Source organism: Girardinichthys multiradiatus, chromosome 5 (genome assembly GCF_021462225.1).
Source record: "Girardinichthys multiradiatus isolate DD_20200921_A chromosome 5, DD_fGirMul_XY1, whole genome shotgun sequence".
Classification (NCBI taxonomy): domain Eukaryota; kingdom Metazoa; phylum Chordata; class Actinopteri; order Cyprinodontiformes; family Goodeidae; genus Girardinichthys; species Girardinichthys multiradiatus.
Window position 1 is genome coordinate 15,733,701 of NC_061798.1, and position 18,119 is coordinate 15,751,819.

Here is an 18,119-nt window from a genome sequence, read left to right on the forward strand (position 1 = left end):
CAAACCAGCCATTTTTGGCACACCAATAAAAAAACATTTTTGTGTATTTATTTCAGTTTTCTAAGTCACTCGGTTGGACCAGGATTGGCTTTTAATTTAAATCCAGTCTTTATGTGTAAAGCACTCTTGTAGCACAGATTTACATCTACTTTAGGACAGTTTTCTTTAAAATAATAGCTGTCCAACTAGACTAACCAGATCAATTTTTATTAGAAATATTACCACATGGCAAAGAATTCACTAGTAGAGTTGCAGAAAACAAACATGCATGCTCCTGGGTCTGTGTAATTGAATACATGATTGAAAGAGGCAAATTCTACATAATAGTGTGGAGTTTAATTACTGAGGCCATTCATTCTCTGAAGAAACGGGTGTAAATCAGGTGGCTCTTAAGGATGACGAGAGCACACATTGGACATCATTTACCTCAAAGCATAATTGCCTAAGTTAATATTACTGTGGCAGTTATGCTATGAGTTTAACGACATGCATTTCTTACTGAAACCTGACAAATGGATCCCAAGCATTGTTCCCAAAGAACAGTGTACGTTTCTGACGTTGATTGGAGGGGAAACCGTATAAAGTGCAGATAAAAATGATCTCCAACACTTTGGAAGCAAAACCAGAGAGACGTGGAAGAAAATGTGAGACAACCATTGAAATGGATTTGAAGAATCACCAGAATGGCAAAGACTCAGCCAATGATCAGCTCTAGGGTGATCAAAGGTCTGAAGTTAACGGTGGGTACTGTGACAATTAGAAGACGTCTTCGTGAAGATAATCTATCGCCAAGAAGCCCCTGCAACGTAAAATATAAAAATGTGCTTAAGAGGATACAACTTGCCAAAGAACACAACTGGCCTAACGAGAAATTAAGAAACATTTGTGAACTGATGAAGGTAAGATTGTTTTTTTTTTTGGGTCCAAGGTCCAAATGGACAGTTTGTCAGACGACCCCCAAACACTGAATTGAAGCCACAGTTCACTCTGAAGACAGTGAAGCTTGGTGGTTTAAGCATTATATTGGATGTTTCTCCTACTATGGTGTCGGGCCTGTTTATGGCCTACATAGGATCATGGATCAGTTTACATCCATCAGAATACTTGAAAGAGGTCATGTTGTCTTGTGCTAGAGGAAATACCCTGTTTCAACAAGACAATGACTCCAAACACACCAGTAAGGGTGCAGCATCTTGGTTCCAGATTGACAAAATCACAGTTCTGGGGTGGCCAGCCCAATCCCCGACCTTAATCTGATGGAAAACCTGTGAGGTTACATTAAACAAGCTGTTTCAGAGGCAAAACCGAGAACTGCAGAGGAATTGTGGAAGGTTGTCAAATCATCCTGATCTGGGACACCGGCTCACAGGAACCAGAAGTTGGTCGACTCCATGCAGCACAGATGTGAAGCAGTTTTCAGAAACAGTGGTTATAAAACTAAATATTACTTTAGTGATTTACATGTAATGATAAATCTTAAAGATTTTGTTTATACATCATTTGAGACACTGCTATTATTTTATTGAACAGCTCAGCGTTAATTTTGTGATTAAAAGGTTGATACAATTTTCTTGGTTTGATTTAGAATATAATGTTCAGTGTTCTCAATGCATAGAAATAACTATTTTAATGATTTCTAGCTTTACACACTGCTGTTATTTTAAACAACTGCACATCTCAAAAAGTTACATATTTTTGTCACTCATTTTAGAAAGTGTACAAGTTTTATTTTTTTACATTATTGGCTTTAATTATCACAATAAAACTCAAAAACAGTTAGATATGCTAACAAAACTATAGGGCACAAATGAATGCAGTAAAAGCAGAACAGACAGACAGTGGTAGTAATTAGTTATAAATGTTTGGAGCTTAGTGACATTTACTAAGACTCAGTAATAAAATATTTCCACTATATGTGTGTTGGATTTAACACCAGTTGTAGGAGACAAAGAGCAACAGATAACTGATTTAATGTCCTGCAAAGTAATACATCATGGCTGGTCTTTTACGACACATTGGCCTCCTGATTGATGAGAGGGTTCAGGTCCAGTTTGGTTTTCTCCAGAGCTGCAGTCTTGGCTCTCCGTGATGGACGCACCGCAGGAACAGACTCTGGGACATTTTCTCCATCACTGTAGCCAAACACAGATGCATACCGACTGTGAAGGTAGAAAAAAAAATGCCATATTTCTGTCTAGTTAAAATCCATCTGAGCTCACCTCTCCTCTGATGACTCAGCTTTTCTGCTAGGCTTCCTGCCCCCTTTGGCTGTACAAGCTTTCCTTTGACCTGTGCAAACAAACACTCAGGTTACCTCCCTGTACTAAGTCACCTCCTCCTCTCAGCTCTAAAAATATAACAGTGCTGTGGATAACTGAATGTACAGACACAGGATCTGAGTTACCTCTCTTAGGTCTCTTGGCAGATTTTGATGGATCTTCTGTTGCAGCCTCTGCAGAGACACAGTTCACATTCATGCATTTACAGCTCCATTTTTACCGACAATACACTCAGCATCTCTCTGGTAGTAAGACCATTCCTTCACAGCAGCCAGCATGTGTTTGTCCACTCGCTCGGAGGGGAATCTCCTAAAATTAAAGTGCATTTAAAGGTGTGTACCGTCTGCGTTGACGTCTAGTGGTTGGAGAGCACTCGCGCTGAGGACCTCCGCCTGTTCTTTAGAGTCAACCAGCTGATGTAACATCTTCTCCAGAGCACGAAGGCAAACTCGATCCTTAACTTCCTGCCAGGATCAAAAGAGGAGCCATGAAACGAGGTTGTGCACCATAGATCTGAATCCAGCTTGTTTTTCATCTGATCATTAATATGCATCATAACAGTATATCAGTTAAATCAATTAGCAAAGCAAGCCTTGTTGTTATACCTGCACGAGCTGCTGCAGCAGCGTCGTCAGGTCCTCCCTCGTAGTCTCCTCCCGGCTGAGTTCCAGGTTGCTCAGAGTCTTGGCATACAGGCGGACTTCAGGGGCTGTGGGATCTTTGAGCATCTCCCCACACATACGCACTGCCAGGTAGTCATGGATGGAAACCTGAAGAAACAGATACAGGTACCAACAGTCGGGTAGAGATGTACTGTGCTGACAGTCAGTGAATGTGGCCATACTGTGTGCAGTGCCATGCAAAAGTATTCAATATCCTTTGAATTTTTTTTTTTCCAGACATTGTCAACTAGTGATAAGCCAACAGAACAGAGTCCAGTGGTGTGTAATTCAATCTGAGTATAAATGTAGCTTTTATTCAAGGAACATAGCGGGTCAAACAGCAAGCAATAACCAGAGAAGCAGCCAACTTTGGAAGAGTGGCAGAGATCAGCAGCTCAGGTGGGAGAATCTGTCGACGGGAAAACTATAAGTGGTGCAACTCCACAAACCGGGCTTTAATGAAGGAGTGTCAAAAAGAAAACCAGAGCTGAAATAAACCAAAAGAGGGAAATCTTGTATGCAGTTTGCCACAAGCTGTGTAAGGGTCACAGCAAAGAACAAAAATAAACACAACATAAGTGAAAGAAGTTTCTCTGGTCAGAGAAGACCTTGAACTTTTTGGCCTACATGCAAATCACTGTGTGTGACAGACAAACCCTGGACCATGAACACAGCAACTCTTGGCCAAACATGGTGTTGGAAGCTGAGGGAATACTACGCTGGATAAAAACTTGTCAGAGAGTGAAGAAAAAATATTTTGGAAAGCAGTAAGGGCAAAAAGGTCTAAACTTCTCAAGCCCTAACCCAAAAAACTTGCTGATGAAATTGTAGTGAATGATGGTTCTATAAAGTACCGACTTGAGTGGCTAATAAAAATGCCTTTCATACTTTTTCGATTTTTATTTGAATAAAAAAAAAAAAACGTAGAATGCATCCTATTTATCCATCTTTAAAAGTATGCACTTCTTTGTGTGTTGGTCTGACATAAAATAATAAAACACACTGAGGTTTGTGGCTGAAACGTCACAAAATCTGAAAAACCAGGGATGTAAATACTTTCACAAGGCACTGTATGAGCCATGAAAAGCCATTTGGATGAGCTGACAGGTTTTTAAGTGCAGAGATCTGCTAAAAATTGTTTGAGTTCACAGGTCCTCCATGGATGCTTCTTACCTCTGTGTTAGCCGAAGGTTTAATAAGCACACTGGGACGGGTCAGCTCAACCAGTAGTTCAACTACGTTGTTAATATCCACTTCGGCCAGCGGAGAAGTCGCCGGAGCATTCAGCAAAGTTCGAATAGTTGGAAGGAAACTCTCCTCCACAACCTCCTGGTGGGATCTGTTACACAAAGACGAACTGCTGTTTAATCACATCGCCAAGAAAACAAAAAAGGGCTCAGACTAAACCCGCTGTTATTATTACTACGCAGAGTGTGTCTGGGAGACCTGCTCTCGCATGCGTAGAGTTGGAAGAAGACCCCAAGGCAGTGACGTAAGCAAACATCGTCCTCAGTGACAGGATTGTACCACAACAGCACCAGGCGTGAAAGCATCTTTGCACTGGAGATGCGGCCCATGTACATAAGTTTAGCCAGACCCTCTGCCGTCTCTGTCCGCAGGTCAGACACCTGGGAACGTTGGACACCAGAAAATAAAACAAAATCCTCTAGAAAGTAAGACAATCGTTTGTCAGCGTATGAATTAAAGCACCCTCACCTCGCTGTCCAGGAACTCTGAAAACATCACAAGGATGCTCTGTGCGATGTCTTCTGGAGCGTCTCCCTTGTCCTCAGCCGTCGTGGCATCAGCCTGCTGCTTGTCGGGCGACTGGGTGGGTTGGGCGGTATGAGTGGAAGCTGTTTCACAGAGAAGCTGGAAGCCAAACAGCAGCAGCAGATCGATGATTGCCCGCAGAGCACTGATGCGGATCTTCACCTCATCCAGCTGGGCTATCTGGAGGAAAAAGAAGACCCCAAAGATTCTAAGCTCTTTCTCATTAATACATTCAGATCTAAGGTGGCTTATAACTCTAAGAACTACATTACCTACAGTGCCTTGCATGCATATTCATACCCTTTAAGCTTTCTTATATCATGTCACCTTATGCCCATAAACTTCAGTATATTTTATTGGAATTTTATGTGATGTACCAACACAAATTAGTCGTATTTTCTTACACATAATAATTATGCGCCACTTTGTGTTGGACTATCACAGAAAAACCAATAAATGCCAAAAGGGAAGAATACTTCTTTATTTCAACAGAGATCTGCCTTACTGACATTAACATGAACAACATTTTCCATGTTTGGACTATGCTGAAGAACCCGTTGTTGTAAACCCACTTAAGTATCAGAAGCTGCAATGGAAACAACAAATGAGTAGAGCTGCATGGGTTCACCTGTAGCAGGAGGACCAGGTGGGTCTTGGCCAGCTCCTTACTGTGCAGGGTGCACGTCCCCAGACACACCACGGCCATGTTGCGAACAGCAGGGTGAGCATTTGCTATGCATGGTAGGATCTAACAAGGAAGACAAGGAGAAGAAATAAACCAGAGCTCTGCTGCCTGTTTCTAAGCCTGCAGTTTCAACAGGCCATTAATGCAGTATTACTCCTGTAATAAAGATCAAAAAAACATTTAGTGTTCTTCTCTTTCTATTCTTGGTCCAGATATTTTAGGTTCTCTCTTTCTTTAAGATGAGGTATTTTTAAAACTGTCTTGCATAGATGCTATTTTTAAGATCTGTCCACAAGTCATCAGACAATTAGCATTTCGAGCTCTAACATACAGAATTTCCCTTCATCTATCACAGTTAAATCACCACAACTGTTAACTGCTTTCCTTCTGCTTCCTTGGGTTTTCTACGTCTACTCAGGCAGTGAGTTCAGAAATTGAACATTTTCTTCCTTCTGCTTTGACTTCCACAGTCCCCCAAACAGCCATGTTTAGCAGGGAGGACTTCAGGGTAGCTTTGATATCTTTTTATAGCCCCTCTGCGGATTTGAAGGAATCTGAGTCAGACCCTCTATAGCTTGGAGGAACCAGTTTGAGGAGCATGTTTGTTCAATGTTGGCACAACATTTAAGGAATATTCAGCCCCTATCATTGTCTGGCGGTTGCTGAGATGTTTTACTCCCATAACTACTCATTCGGGACTGATGCTAAGTCAGGGATGCCTAAGTCCAGTCCTCGACAGCTACTATCCTATAACTTTTAGACGCATCCCTTGAATGACAGGCTGATGAGGGAAGTCAGCCATCTGATTCAGGCGTGTTGGAGAGAATAGCAGGACTGGACTCCGACAGCCCTGTGTTAAGTTTTAAGTTATTGAATCCATATATGAAATAAGACTACATTTCTAAGGTGGTTTCTCACTTTTTCACATGTCTCAAGTAAAAATTTGATACTTGAGACTTAGGTTTCAACATCTCTCAGTATTTTTGCAATATTTATGCCAGATATTTTCACAGTGAGCAGGATTTAAAGGAAGGACACAGGCACGAGTGGAAAAGCATATTGTAGGAAAGAACGACATGAGGTAGGAAGCTAGGAAATAATAAATGACAATAAACAACAAAAACTAAAGAAAGGAAGGAACAAAAGAAGCAATGAAAGACAACTAAGAGAGGAAGGAAGGACAAAATGAAGGAATAAGGAGAGGATGTAAGGCAAAAACAAAATGAGAAAGAAATGCTTGTGCATGTCAGGAAAGAAATATACAAAGAGTGAAAGACAGAAGGAATAACACGTGGTAAAAAGGAAAGAAAGACCCAGGGTAGAATGTTTGGAGAGAAGGAACAACTAAGAAATAAATGAAAGGAAGGAAGAACAGGCGAAGAAAGAACATGGTTTAGAAGGAAGAAAGGACACAGAGAAGGGAAGGAAAGACAAGTAAATTAGGAAAGATATGATGAAGGAATGACAAAAGAAAAAGAGGAAGGACCTGAGGAATGAAGGACAGATACAAGGAAGGCAGGGCCAAACAACGGCCACAAGGAAGGAGGGTCAAGTATAGAAGTATGGAAATACAAATATTTTCCATTCTTTTTTCATACTTGTATAACATTTAAAATCAAACCACAGGAACCAAGCAACTCTCCTTCTTTCCAAAATGTAATAAAATCTCATTTGTGGAGGAGTTTCCAAACACCACAACCGAAGCCCAAAATCCGTCATTCTGACTTGTTTCTACAGTTTGTTCCAGTTGATACATGATTAGCAGAGTTGGTGCATGAAAGCATATAGAGTGCAGTCTGATTACCAGTGAGGACATCAAGGCACTTATGGTTGGACCAGTTCGAGTCTTGATGTTCATCTGCTTCAGCAGTTCAGCACACATCGTCAGACACCTCAGAAGAGTCTCCGGGTCATTCTGTCACAAAACAGTAGATGAACTTTTTTTTTTTATCCATTTTGCATAACCGCTGTTAAATGACGGCATCTTCTCATGTCATACCGTACCTTCTCAATGTGAACCTCTTTGTCGACTGCTTGGTTGCTCTTTGCGATCTCCTGCAGGACCTGGTTTCTGTGGTTCTCGAGACCTGCGATGGAGTCCTTCAGCTCTGCCGCTCGACTGAAGTCCTGGGCAGCGATGCTGTCCTCCAGAGCCTGTTTGGCCTCCATGATGCGAACCTTCACCTCCGCAAGCTAGAAGGGACCACAAGAGAGGCCGAAGAGGTGAGAATAGAAAGAGAAGAAGAGAGTTATTTGTTCGCTGGAGGAGAAGACTGACGGTGCCCCGACTGACAGGAAAAACACTAGCTGAAGGCTCTGGGTGGAGTGTGATCTGGTGCGTATCTGACCTGACTCTCTAAATTAAAAAGAAGACAAGGAGATCTACCAACTATTGGACCACAAAAGATGATGGAAATATGAGGTTAGTGCATATAACCTTCTCCTTCCACTCATGTAGTAGGAAAGGAAAGGATTAAACAATAAACAGAAATCATCTACATAACTGAAATCTTAAAATAATATTTATCTTCTGATCCAAATCCATCTGTTAGGATGTTACCATCAGGCAGTGGTCCCATATGTGCAAAATCTGTGGTCAAATTAGTGGCGATTAAACAATCCGGGTGGTCTTTATCCGGGTCAAGCCTACCTGGACCTGCTGCCGACGACTCATGTTCTCATCCACTGGCTGACTGGCGTCCGTGATGGGTTCTCTCACATCTGAAATGATCTCTGCCACCTGTTAAAGAACGCCAGCTCCGTTAAATAAGAGTCCGAGAGGTGATGATGACACAGATAGACTGAAACACTGGAGTTAGTCTTGTATTGTTTTTCATTTTTGTCTAACTGGTTCTTCAAGAAGATGTCATTAAGAACAAAGATGCAAGAATCTCCTTTTTGTTGATTAGACTTCTGACTTAATGAAAATATTCATTGTCTACATTAATAATGTCATTTACAGTCTGGATGCGTCTTTGGTCGTCTGGGATGAGGGCGAGGAGTTTCTCAGTGAGGACCGACACCAGGGAGGAGGGGGTCTGAGGGAGAGCCAGCATCTCCTGCAGGACAGCCAGCACACGCTTCCTACAAACACACCTCAGTTAGTTCAACATATGAGGATACAGTGAGCTAAGATATAGTGTGTATGCATTTAGGCATGTAAGCATTTTTCCCAAGACAAAACCATTTGCAAGAAAACTATGAAAGTAAGCAATGGATTCAGAGTTCCTCTACATTTTTATTTCAAAACTCCTGCGTTCTCATTCCTTTTGGAAATAATGGATGGATGAGACAGCTAAGATGAGCCACAACCCACTAAAGAGGAAGGCCATCTTCTTGGTCCCTCCTGCTGTGCAGGTGGTGGAACTTCCCCACATTTCTAACTGTCATGCATGCTATGCACCTTCCTAGATAGACCGATAGATTTTGGTGCTGGATCCAGATTGTCTTGCTGCTGATTTACCTGCCACCCTCCTCGTTAGTATCGAGACAACCAATGAGATGGATGAGCTGCTGGGAGATGAATTCTTTGGTCATGACAAGCTCCAGCTGGTTGAAGTCAGCCCTCTGCTCCTCTGTCAGCACAGGCACTGCCTTCAGAAAGCTACAGCAGACAAGGCAAAGAGTCAGTTAACTCCAGCACTAGCATGACACTCCACCCTTACTGCCTGCACACACACACACACCAGCTGTACGCAAGCCAATACGCAGTAAAAATAAAAGAAATCACACTTAAATAATGTGAGTGAAACACACACAAAGAGTTAGGCCTAAGATATCCACACAGGTACATACAGAAAGTGCTCCTCTGAAAACAGTTCCTTTAGACACCTGTGGGTACAACACAGGTAGCTATAATAATATCAACTAGAAACATACAAAGTTTTCAACCTGGATTTGATGGCAAACTGGTAGAAGGTGATGGTGAGAGAGACTGTGACTCAGGCCAAATCTACATCAAATGCAACTATCTGGGCATCGATCACAGCATTCAAAATAAAGAAAGCTCAGTAGATCATTTATTTTCTCCAGCCACTGGTGGGTAAACAGTCCTGTTTAATATCTGGAGAATGAATTTTAATTTTAAAGGCACGCATTTTGTAAAAACAAATTGTGATGGGTGAACAAAAAGCAAATATAACAGAAGAATAAGATTTATTGTAAAGTCATAAAAGGTTTTTGCCTGTTAAAAAGAAACTATCCAGTCCTCTGTTACTGTTTTGCACAGCTTTCTTTCCCAGAAATGTTGCTTCATGTATACTACTGCTTGCACCTCCGCCAATGGTGTGACATCTGCAACCTTTGAATCATGGTGCGTTCACTTGTTGGAAAAATACTAGATTTTTGGGTAACCAACTGGCCGGTCACCAGTTAAGCTGACTCCGGACTTCCCTGTATCTCTTCTTATCTTAATATTTTCCAAGGTCAAGCTAAATAGAAAAAGTTATGTTTTGAATGAAAGTACCTTGTTTAAATCCATTGACTATTAATTATCCAACTGATCTAGGAAAGAAATGTGAAAATACAAAATATTGACTGCGCAACACTTGTTTTGTGAATTCCCATGTCTTCACTTACCCACAGAGGTAGTCAGCATAGGTTGCAGCATCTGGTAACACCTGTTCAAGCATTTCCTCCCCATCGTCCCCTTTACTCTTCAAGAACTCACACAAAGCTCTCCAGTAAAGCACATTTTCACAGGTCATAGAGTCCTCAGGGATTACCTTTCTGTTGGGAAATACACACACACTTTATGTCAAATATCCCATGTTTAAATGGGTATGTGTGAAAGAGGGACATCTGACAGTCTACCTATTGTCGAGCAGTCCCCTGTTCTGCAGCAGCTCTTCGGTTGGCATGGTTTTAAAAATGGCCTTCAGGGTTTCCATAGCGGTTTCTGCACAGTTCTCCACATCCAGCCGATGGAGCAGCTCGATGACGTTTCCATCCAGCCGAAGCAGCCATGCCGGCAGCAGGCGACTGCAAACTACTTCTCTCACAGACTCTGTAAAACACACAGCCGGCCAAAACACGAACATATATATCTGAACAGAAACATCAGTATTTATAGAAGACATTTTGGTATCTTTGGGTTATATGTTATATTGGCAAACAAACGCTGTGTAGCATTAGGAAACGCACTCTGTCCAAGACTTGAAAAATGCCTTCAGTTGACATTTGATTGACATAAAAAATCTTCTATTTCTCTCCAGATTCTCTCTCCGATTGTCCAAATGAACTAAAACTGTTGTGGTAAAATGTTCAAAGCCTTTAGTGACATTTAATATTAAATATTAAAAATACTATTTTATTATTTTTGGACAGAGCCAATGAACTGAACATATTTTTCAATAGGTTCAGTTCAGAAACAAGCTTCGCATCCTCCTCTCCTGCTCACAGGAGACATTCCACCCTCCTTTGACCCACAGGACCCACAGCTGTCCAGTAACACCTCACATTTTGTATCTTCCACCTCAGCCCTAGACCCTTCTGCTTCTACATGTTTGCCTTCAACCAAATCAGAAGATGCTGATGCTTCCTTTGCTTCCACCTTCCACCTGTGTGTCTCAAGAAGTCAAGTGAAGAGACAACTGGAGAGACTGAATCAGAATAAGGCTGCAGGTCCAGATCATGTCAGCCCTAGAGTCCTGAAGGGCTGTGCAGAGCAGCTCTGTGGGATTCTGCAGCACCTCAACCTTAGCTTGGCCCAGAAGAAGGTTCCGGTGTTGTGGAAGACCTCCTGTCTTGTTCTGGTACCAAAGAAAACTCACCCATCAGTCCTCAATGACTATAGACCTGTTGCCCTGACATCCCACACCATGAAGGTCCTAGAGAGACTCCTGTTGGTCCACCTGAGTAAGCAAACAGTAAACCATCAGAACCCCCTTCAGTTTGCTTATCGCTGTGGAGTTGGAGTTGAAGATGCCATCATACACCTGCTTCAACAAACCCACTGTCATCTGGACAAAGCCAGTAGCACTGTGAGGATCATGTTCTTTGATTTCTCCAGTGCATTTAATACAATCCAACCTGATTTGCTTTGTCAGAAACTCCAGAAGACTCAGGTGGAGGCCTCAACAATCTCCTGGATCAAAGACTACCTGACAAACAGACCACAGTTTGTGAGACTGAAGGGTTGTGAGTCTAACCAGGTAGTCAGCAGCACAGGAGCACCACAGGGGACTGTACTCTCACCATTCCTTTTCACTCTGTACACCTCAGACTTCCAGTACAAGACAGACTCCTGTCATCTGCAGAAATACTCGGATGATTCTGCAGTCGTGGGGTGGATCAGAGATGGACAAGAAGCTGAGTACAGGAAGGTGGTGGACCGCTTTGTGGCATGGTGTGGAAACAATCATCTCATCTTGAACGTGACTAAAACAAAGGAGATGATTGTAGATTTTAAGAGAAACAGGAATAAATCAAAATCTATTTCTATCATGGGAGAAGAAGTGGAGGTGGTGGAGGAGTATAAATACCTGGACAACTGACTAGAGTGGAGATGCAACTGTGAAGCCATCTATAAGAAGGGACAGAGCAGACTGTACTTCTTGAGGAAGCTTAGGTCCTTTGGTGTTTGCAGCAAGATGCTGCATATCTTCTATAAGTCTGTTGTGGAAAGTGTGATCTCTTCTACCATCATCTGCTGGGGAAGCAGCATCAGAGCCAGGGACTTAAAAAAGCTCAACAAGCTGATAAAGAAGGTTGGCTCTGTTCTGGGGACTCCTCTGGACCCTCTGGAGATCATTGTGGAAAGACGGATTCTTCATAAAATGAAGAACATTATGGAGAACCCTGAGCATCCTCTTCATGAGACTGTCCTACAACAACAGAGTGTCTTCAGTCAGAGGCTTCTTCAGATCTGCTGTAAGACGGAGCGCTACAGGAGATCCTTCCTGCCCACAGCCATCAGCATCTACAACGGTTCTTTGAAGAAACCTTCATAATATGAGCTACAACAACATTTAATTTCCCTTTGGGATTAATAAAGTATTTTTGAATTGAATTGAATTAAATGCGTGTGAATACGTTTAAACAGATAAACTCAGTCAACAGAATGAACCCTGGCCTTTTCCCATGATAAGAAGACTTCAGTGCACTCTGTCTGGGTCCAGCTGGTTCTTAATGTTTATTTTGGAACATTGTCTCTTTCTGAAAGGAAAACAAAGCTTTCCTGACAAAAAATTTAATCTGAAACGATTATCTGTGTGGACTTTTCAAAAACCTACGCTTGCCTTTTGTGGACTTCTCGGTGCTGAGTCGGCGATGAAGAAGAGAGACAGACGACAATGACTGACTGAACAGTTAACACAGAACAAGGTTCAGTCCAACAAGCAACAAGCCTGGATCAACTTGGTTAAAATTTTATTGCGTTGCTTTAATTCATCATCTTGCATCTCAAACTGCTAACAATTTGGTTCTGTATTTAGTATTTAAATGCATGCTTGTTCATGCATTGTTACGTAGTCATATTAATGTTATTACTAATGAATTAAACACAGCTTGTTTTAGTGACTATAAGTGCTACCATTATGATTCTAAAAAATATATTTTAATAACATATTCCTCTCATTCCTTTCATTAAGGGCGCCAGACATTAGGCAGACTGAAAAAGAGAGTTTACCATCAGCCTGATAGATTTTTAATACATTTGAAAAGGATAAAACTATTACATGTCATATCATTAACAAAACATTACCTGAAGTGTCATGGAGACCCTGCTGCAGTAGACCAACTCTCTGTGCAATGGTAAGCGCTTTAATATGAACCTTTTCAGCAAGAACCTGAAACAGAAAAAACAAACACTAAAATTACAGAGGACCATAGGTTTCCCAGTTTTAAACCAAAACTAGCATGTGTGCATGCATCTTTTAGCTGACTGCCTGCATGGCTACCTGGTAGGCTAGCTTGCGCACATTGTCTTTAATGTCTCGAGTGCGTTTGAGAACTTTAGGCAGGGTCTGCGGCGACATTGCAACGCAGGACAGAACGGCACGTCGCACCTCCGCGTTACTGTCATTTTCCAGAATTAACATATAAGCTGAAAACACAGGAGAGGAGGAGAATGAGACAGCTGATGGGGCAATAGAATAGAAAATCACACAAACTTATCGGATTAAACAAAACAGACAACGATTAAAAACAAATTCGCCCCAGAAATGGGTGACTGACAACTTTCAGAACTGTAATATTTACATGATTAACAAATTAATCAGTACCAAAATAAATAAACAAACCATTGATGGTGGGACAGTCAGGATCCTTTGGCTGCTGAAGGCGGGTCATAGCTAAAGCAGCCTGAATCCTCACGTTGGGGAACTTGTCCGTGACGCGAACCAGCATGGCTTGGTGGATGCGATCGAAGAGATCGTCATCGATCTGGGCGTTCTCCGCCATGCTGCCGAGCAACTTGTTGATCAACTGACATGCTCTGAAACGCACCGCATGACTGTTGGCTTTGTGAGACTGAAACGAGAAGCAGAGAAAAAAATAAAACCTTCACTTCACCTCAGCTATAGAAGGATTTAGACATCCAGGTGCATTTCTTCTGAAAAAAGATCTCATTTATAAATATAAAAAAATTATTACAAATTTCTTACAAATATTTTTAAACTTTCATTATTGATTCTATAACATTATATATTTTTTTTTCATTTTGTTTATATTAGATTTAGTCTCTTATTAGATTAAAACTTGTATCGCTGAGCAAAGGGTCCAAATTGTGTAATATCACAGGAGAGGACATGCAAGCATATATGTTCATACCTCTAACAGAAAGTTGAAGATGAAACTCAGAAATGGATGATCATCCTCATCTTCTTCCTCGTCTTCTTCTTCTTCTTGATGCTGCTCATCTTCTGTATTGGGTGCAGGCTGGAAACTTGCGGCAAACTTGGCCACAAAGTCGATCACGTTTTCAACAGCAGGCTCCCGTTTGTACACGATCATTGCATACTTCAGGTAGTGGACAAACTCCTCGTGAAAAAGCGTCTTGTCCTCAAGCTGCAGGAGATGACAAACCAGGCAGAAAGTAAACATTTAACAAATTCAAAACAGGACTTTTGAATTGAAATGGAAGATTAGTGCCTTGCAAAAGTATCAACCACAAACTTCATTTTATTTTATTTGGATTTGATGTGTCAGACTAACACAAAGTAGTGTATAATTGTGAAGAAATTCATGTCAATGGTTTTCAATATTTTTTAAATAAATATCTGAGAAATGTCGCATGCTTTTATATTCAGCTCCCCTGAATCGATACTTTGTAGAGCTGTGTTTCAATTATATCTGTAAGTCTTTCAGCTCCACCAGCTTTCTACATCAAGACTGATTTTTTGTTGTTGTTGTCCTTTCATCTTTGCAAAGTAGCTCAACCTTATATTGGATGGAGAGCATCTTTGAACATTTTTAAGTCTGGCAACAAATTGTGATTTCGATTTTTGACTGAGCCATAGGAATATGCTTTAAACTACGCCATTTCACTGTAGCTCTGGCTGTATGTTTTAGCTCCTGCTGGAAAGTAAACCTCTGCCCCAGTCTCAAGTCCTCTGCAGCCTCTAAGAGGTTCTCTTCCAGGATTCCTCCTAAAAAAAAAAGCACTTGCTTCATGATGGTGAATGTTTGGGCCTAATTTGACCAGAGCACATTCTTTCACAGGTTTGCTACAAGTCAATTGTAGGAGACACAGCAAACTGCAAGCAGGACCTCTTAGGGTTTGCTTTTTGTTCTTGTCACTTTTCCTTAAAGCCAAAGAATTTTCTCCAAAGTCAGCTGTAATCTCTGTAGCTCCTCCAGAGTTACAACGGGCCTTCTGGTTGCTTTAATGAAGAAGGCTCACCTGGCCCATCAGTTTAGATGGACGGCCACGGCTTGATAGGTTTGTTGTGCCGTACTCTGTCCTTTATGAGATGATGGATTAAACATTACGCCATGAGATGAAGTTCAGCACACTTCAAACATCCCCACAACGTTATCCCTGACCTGTCTGGGTTTTTTGTCTTTATGGCTTTATCAAAAGCAGGTTTGAGCAGAGAAAGGTCTGTTCAGTAGGTCCCACTGCTCCACAGCAGGAGCTTTACCTTGTTGTAGCGGCTCTTCAGGCTCGCCACCAGCTTCGCCTTGTTGTTGTGTCCTTTTTGAGCCCGCTGAAACGCCTCCTTTAGCTCTATCTCATTGTCCGCGGTCATCTGGCACAAAAAAAAAACAAATACACTCAAAACACATTCAAACGGCAGCCGTCTGTGTCTCATTAGTTAAGCAACACACTCCCACATAACCAAGAGCAGCAAAACAAACCCTTCACGACAACCCGAGCTGCATAAAATACGATATAATTTATAAAGTTACATGAAAATGGTTCGTATTAAATCTATCAATGTTAACGACGTTACCTTTAATGTTAAATTCACCTTGTTATGAACTTTCCAATCACAAAACTGCCGCCTGTTTTCAAATTCAACCGTAGGAGGCGAGTTTCCTTCTCTATGAAGCTTTCAGGGGCTTTACCGCCACCTGCTGGATGGGAGGGAATGACAGGGCACGAGAAACTAGATGGAAATTAAAAGCAATCTGTTAAAATTGCTCTTTACATGGTAACTAAGGGACGTTTCTACCCTTTCTCCCTTTTACCGTCTCAATATCTAACATTGTAATAATAATACTGCAAAGCTGACCCTCTCTATCTATCACTTACTTCCAGTGCCCTCACTATACATCGTGCATTGTCAAAACCTTGGAGGTCTGCCACTCAGGGAGGGGAAGTATTGAATGTATCGAAAGAAATTTTACCCAATACCCGGGTAATGTTAAATTTGAATCTCAAGACAGTGTTTCTCCTGGATTAATTCCATTTTACTGCAGAAAACATAAATAGGCAAAAACACAAACAGAAAGAACATTTGAAACAACTGCAAAATGTGATGTAATGTGATGAAAATGTAAACGACATGATCTTAACAGCAGGTCAGCATTTTTACAGTTTGAGGCAGAAAGTTGTGCTGCAGTCTGTTGGTTTTGTTTGTTAGTGCTGCTGTATGTTTGTCTTACACAGCAAGTTAAAACGTTTACAGTGTGTCTCACAATGTTCTTAGCCCTGTTCATGCAGCACCTCTGATGCAGTTCCTTGACAGAGGGTGGAGACACTGATGACCCTCTCAGCTTCCCTCACTATCCTCTACAGGGCCAACTTGTCTGACTTGTTACCGCTCGAATACCACCCAGACATGTTGATATTTATTAGATGTTGCTGTAAAACAAACAATTGATGTTTTGTATCTGAAATACAGGTCCTTCTCAAAATATTAGCATATTGTGATAAAGTTCATTATTTTCCATAGTGTCATGATGAAAATTTAGCATTCATATATTTTAGATTCATTGCACACTAACTGAAATATTTCAGGTCTTTTATTGTCTTAATACGGATGATTTTGGCATACAGCTCATGAAAACCCAAAATTCCTATCTCACAAAATTAGCATATTTCATCCGACCAATAAAAGAAAAGTGTTTTTAATACAAAAAACGTCAACCTTCAAATAATCATGTACAGTTATGCACTCAATACTTGGTCGGGAATCCTTTTGCAGAAATGACTGCTTCAATGCGGCGTGGCATGGAGGCAATCAGCCTGTGGCACTGCTGAGGTCTTATGGAGGCCCAGGATGCTTCGATAGCGGCCTTTAGCTCATCCAGAGTGTTGGGTCTTGAGTCTCTCAACGTTCTCTTCACAATATCCCACAGATTCTCTATGGGGTTCAGGTCAGGAGAGTTGGCAGGCCAATTGAGCACAGTGATACCATGGTCAGTAAACCATTTACCAGTGGTTTTGGCACTGTGAGCAGGTGCCAGGTCGTGCTGAAAAATGAAATCTTCATCTCCATAAAGCTTTTCAGCAGATGGAAGCATGAAGTGCTCCAAAATCTCCTGATAGCTAGCTGCATTGACCCTGCCCTTGATAAAACACAGTGGACCAACACCAGCAGCTGACACGGCACCCCGGACCATCACTGACTGTAGGTACTCGACACTGGACTTCTGGCATTTTGGCATTTCCTTCTCCCCAGTCTTCCTCCAGACTCTGGCACCTTGATTTCCAAATGACATGCAGAATTTACTTTCATCCGAAAAAAGTACTTTGGACCACTGAGCAACAGTCCAGTGCTGCTTCTCTGTAGCCCAGGTCTTGGGAATGCGGCACCTGTAGCCCATTTCCTGCACACGCCTGTGCACGGTGGCTCTGGATGTTTCTACTCCAGACTCAGTCCACTGCTTCCACAGGTCCCCCAAGGTCTGGAAATGGCCCTTCTCCACAATCTTCCTCAGGGTCCGGTCACCTCTTCTCGTTGTGCAGCGTTTTCTGCCACACCTTTTCCTTCCCACAGACTTCCCACTGAGGTGCCTTGATACAGCACTCTGGGAACAGCCTATTTGTACAGAAATTTCTTTCTGTGTCTTACCCTCCTGCTTGAGGGTGTCAATAGTGGCCTTCTGGACAGCAGTCAGGTCGGCAGTCTTACCCATGATTGGGGTTTTGAGTGATGAACCAGGCTGGGAGTTTTAAAGGCCCCAGGAATCTTTTGCAGGTGTTTAGAGTTAACTCGTTGATTCAGATGATTAGGTTCATAGCTCGTTTAGAGACCCTTTTAATGATATGCTAATTTTGTGAGATAGGAATTTTGGGTTTTCATGAGCTGTATGCCAAAATCATCTGTATTA

At 41.8% G+C, this 18,119-nt stretch overlaps 1 protein-coding gene across 2 annotated transcripts; it reads right to left on the reverse strand.

The window, feature by feature from the left end:
• Positions 1-1,705: 1,705 nt before the first annotated feature.
• On the reverse strand, positions 1,706-15,930 carry ncapg (non-SMC condensin I complex, subunit G). 2 transcript variants are annotated; one of them, XM_047364247.1, is made up of 22 exons: positions 15,812-15,930; positions 15,482-15,589; positions 14,169-14,405; positions 13,640-13,868; positions 13,298-13,443; positions 13,102-13,186; positions 10,212-10,404; positions 9,978-10,127; positions 8,863-9,003; positions 8,360-8,483; positions 8,050-8,139; positions 7,404-7,592; positions 7,204-7,314; positions 5,343-5,462; positions 4,658-4,894; positions 4,388-4,569; positions 4,115-4,280; positions 2,885-3,049; positions 2,620-2,743; positions 2,405-2,452; positions 2,220-2,289; positions 1,706-2,132 (listed from the first exon to the last, which is right to left on the reverse strand). In XM_047364247.1, exons 2-22 carry the CDS (start codon positions 15,587-15,589, stop codon positions 2,006-2,008), a joined length of 3,042 nt encoding a protein of 1,013 aa, XP_047220203.1. In that variant the 5' UTR covers positions 15,812-15,930; the 3' UTR covers positions 1,706-2,005. The 2 variants fall into 2 exon arrangements, with proteins under 2 accessions (XP_047220203.1, XP_047220202.1); XM_047364246.1 differs by having other exon boundaries at positions 15,794-15,920.
• Between the last annotated feature and the right edge of the window lie 2,189 nt (positions 15,931-18,119).

Excerpts from the sequence above, each read along its gene's own strand:
- ncapg (XM_047364247.1), bottom strand. The coding sequence starts at position 15,589 with ATGACCGCGGACAATGAGATAGAGCTAAAGGAGGCGTTTCAGCGGGCT. Across the intron at positions 13,869-14,168 it reads TCTTCAACTTTCTGTTAGAG|TCTCACAAAGCCAACAGTCA; the intron begins GTATGAACATAT and ends TTCTCGTTTCAG. Across the intron at positions 2,744-2,884 it reads TGCTGCAGCAGCTCGTGCAG|GAAGTTAAGGATCGAGTTTG; the intron begins GTATAACAACAA and ends TGATCCTGGCAG.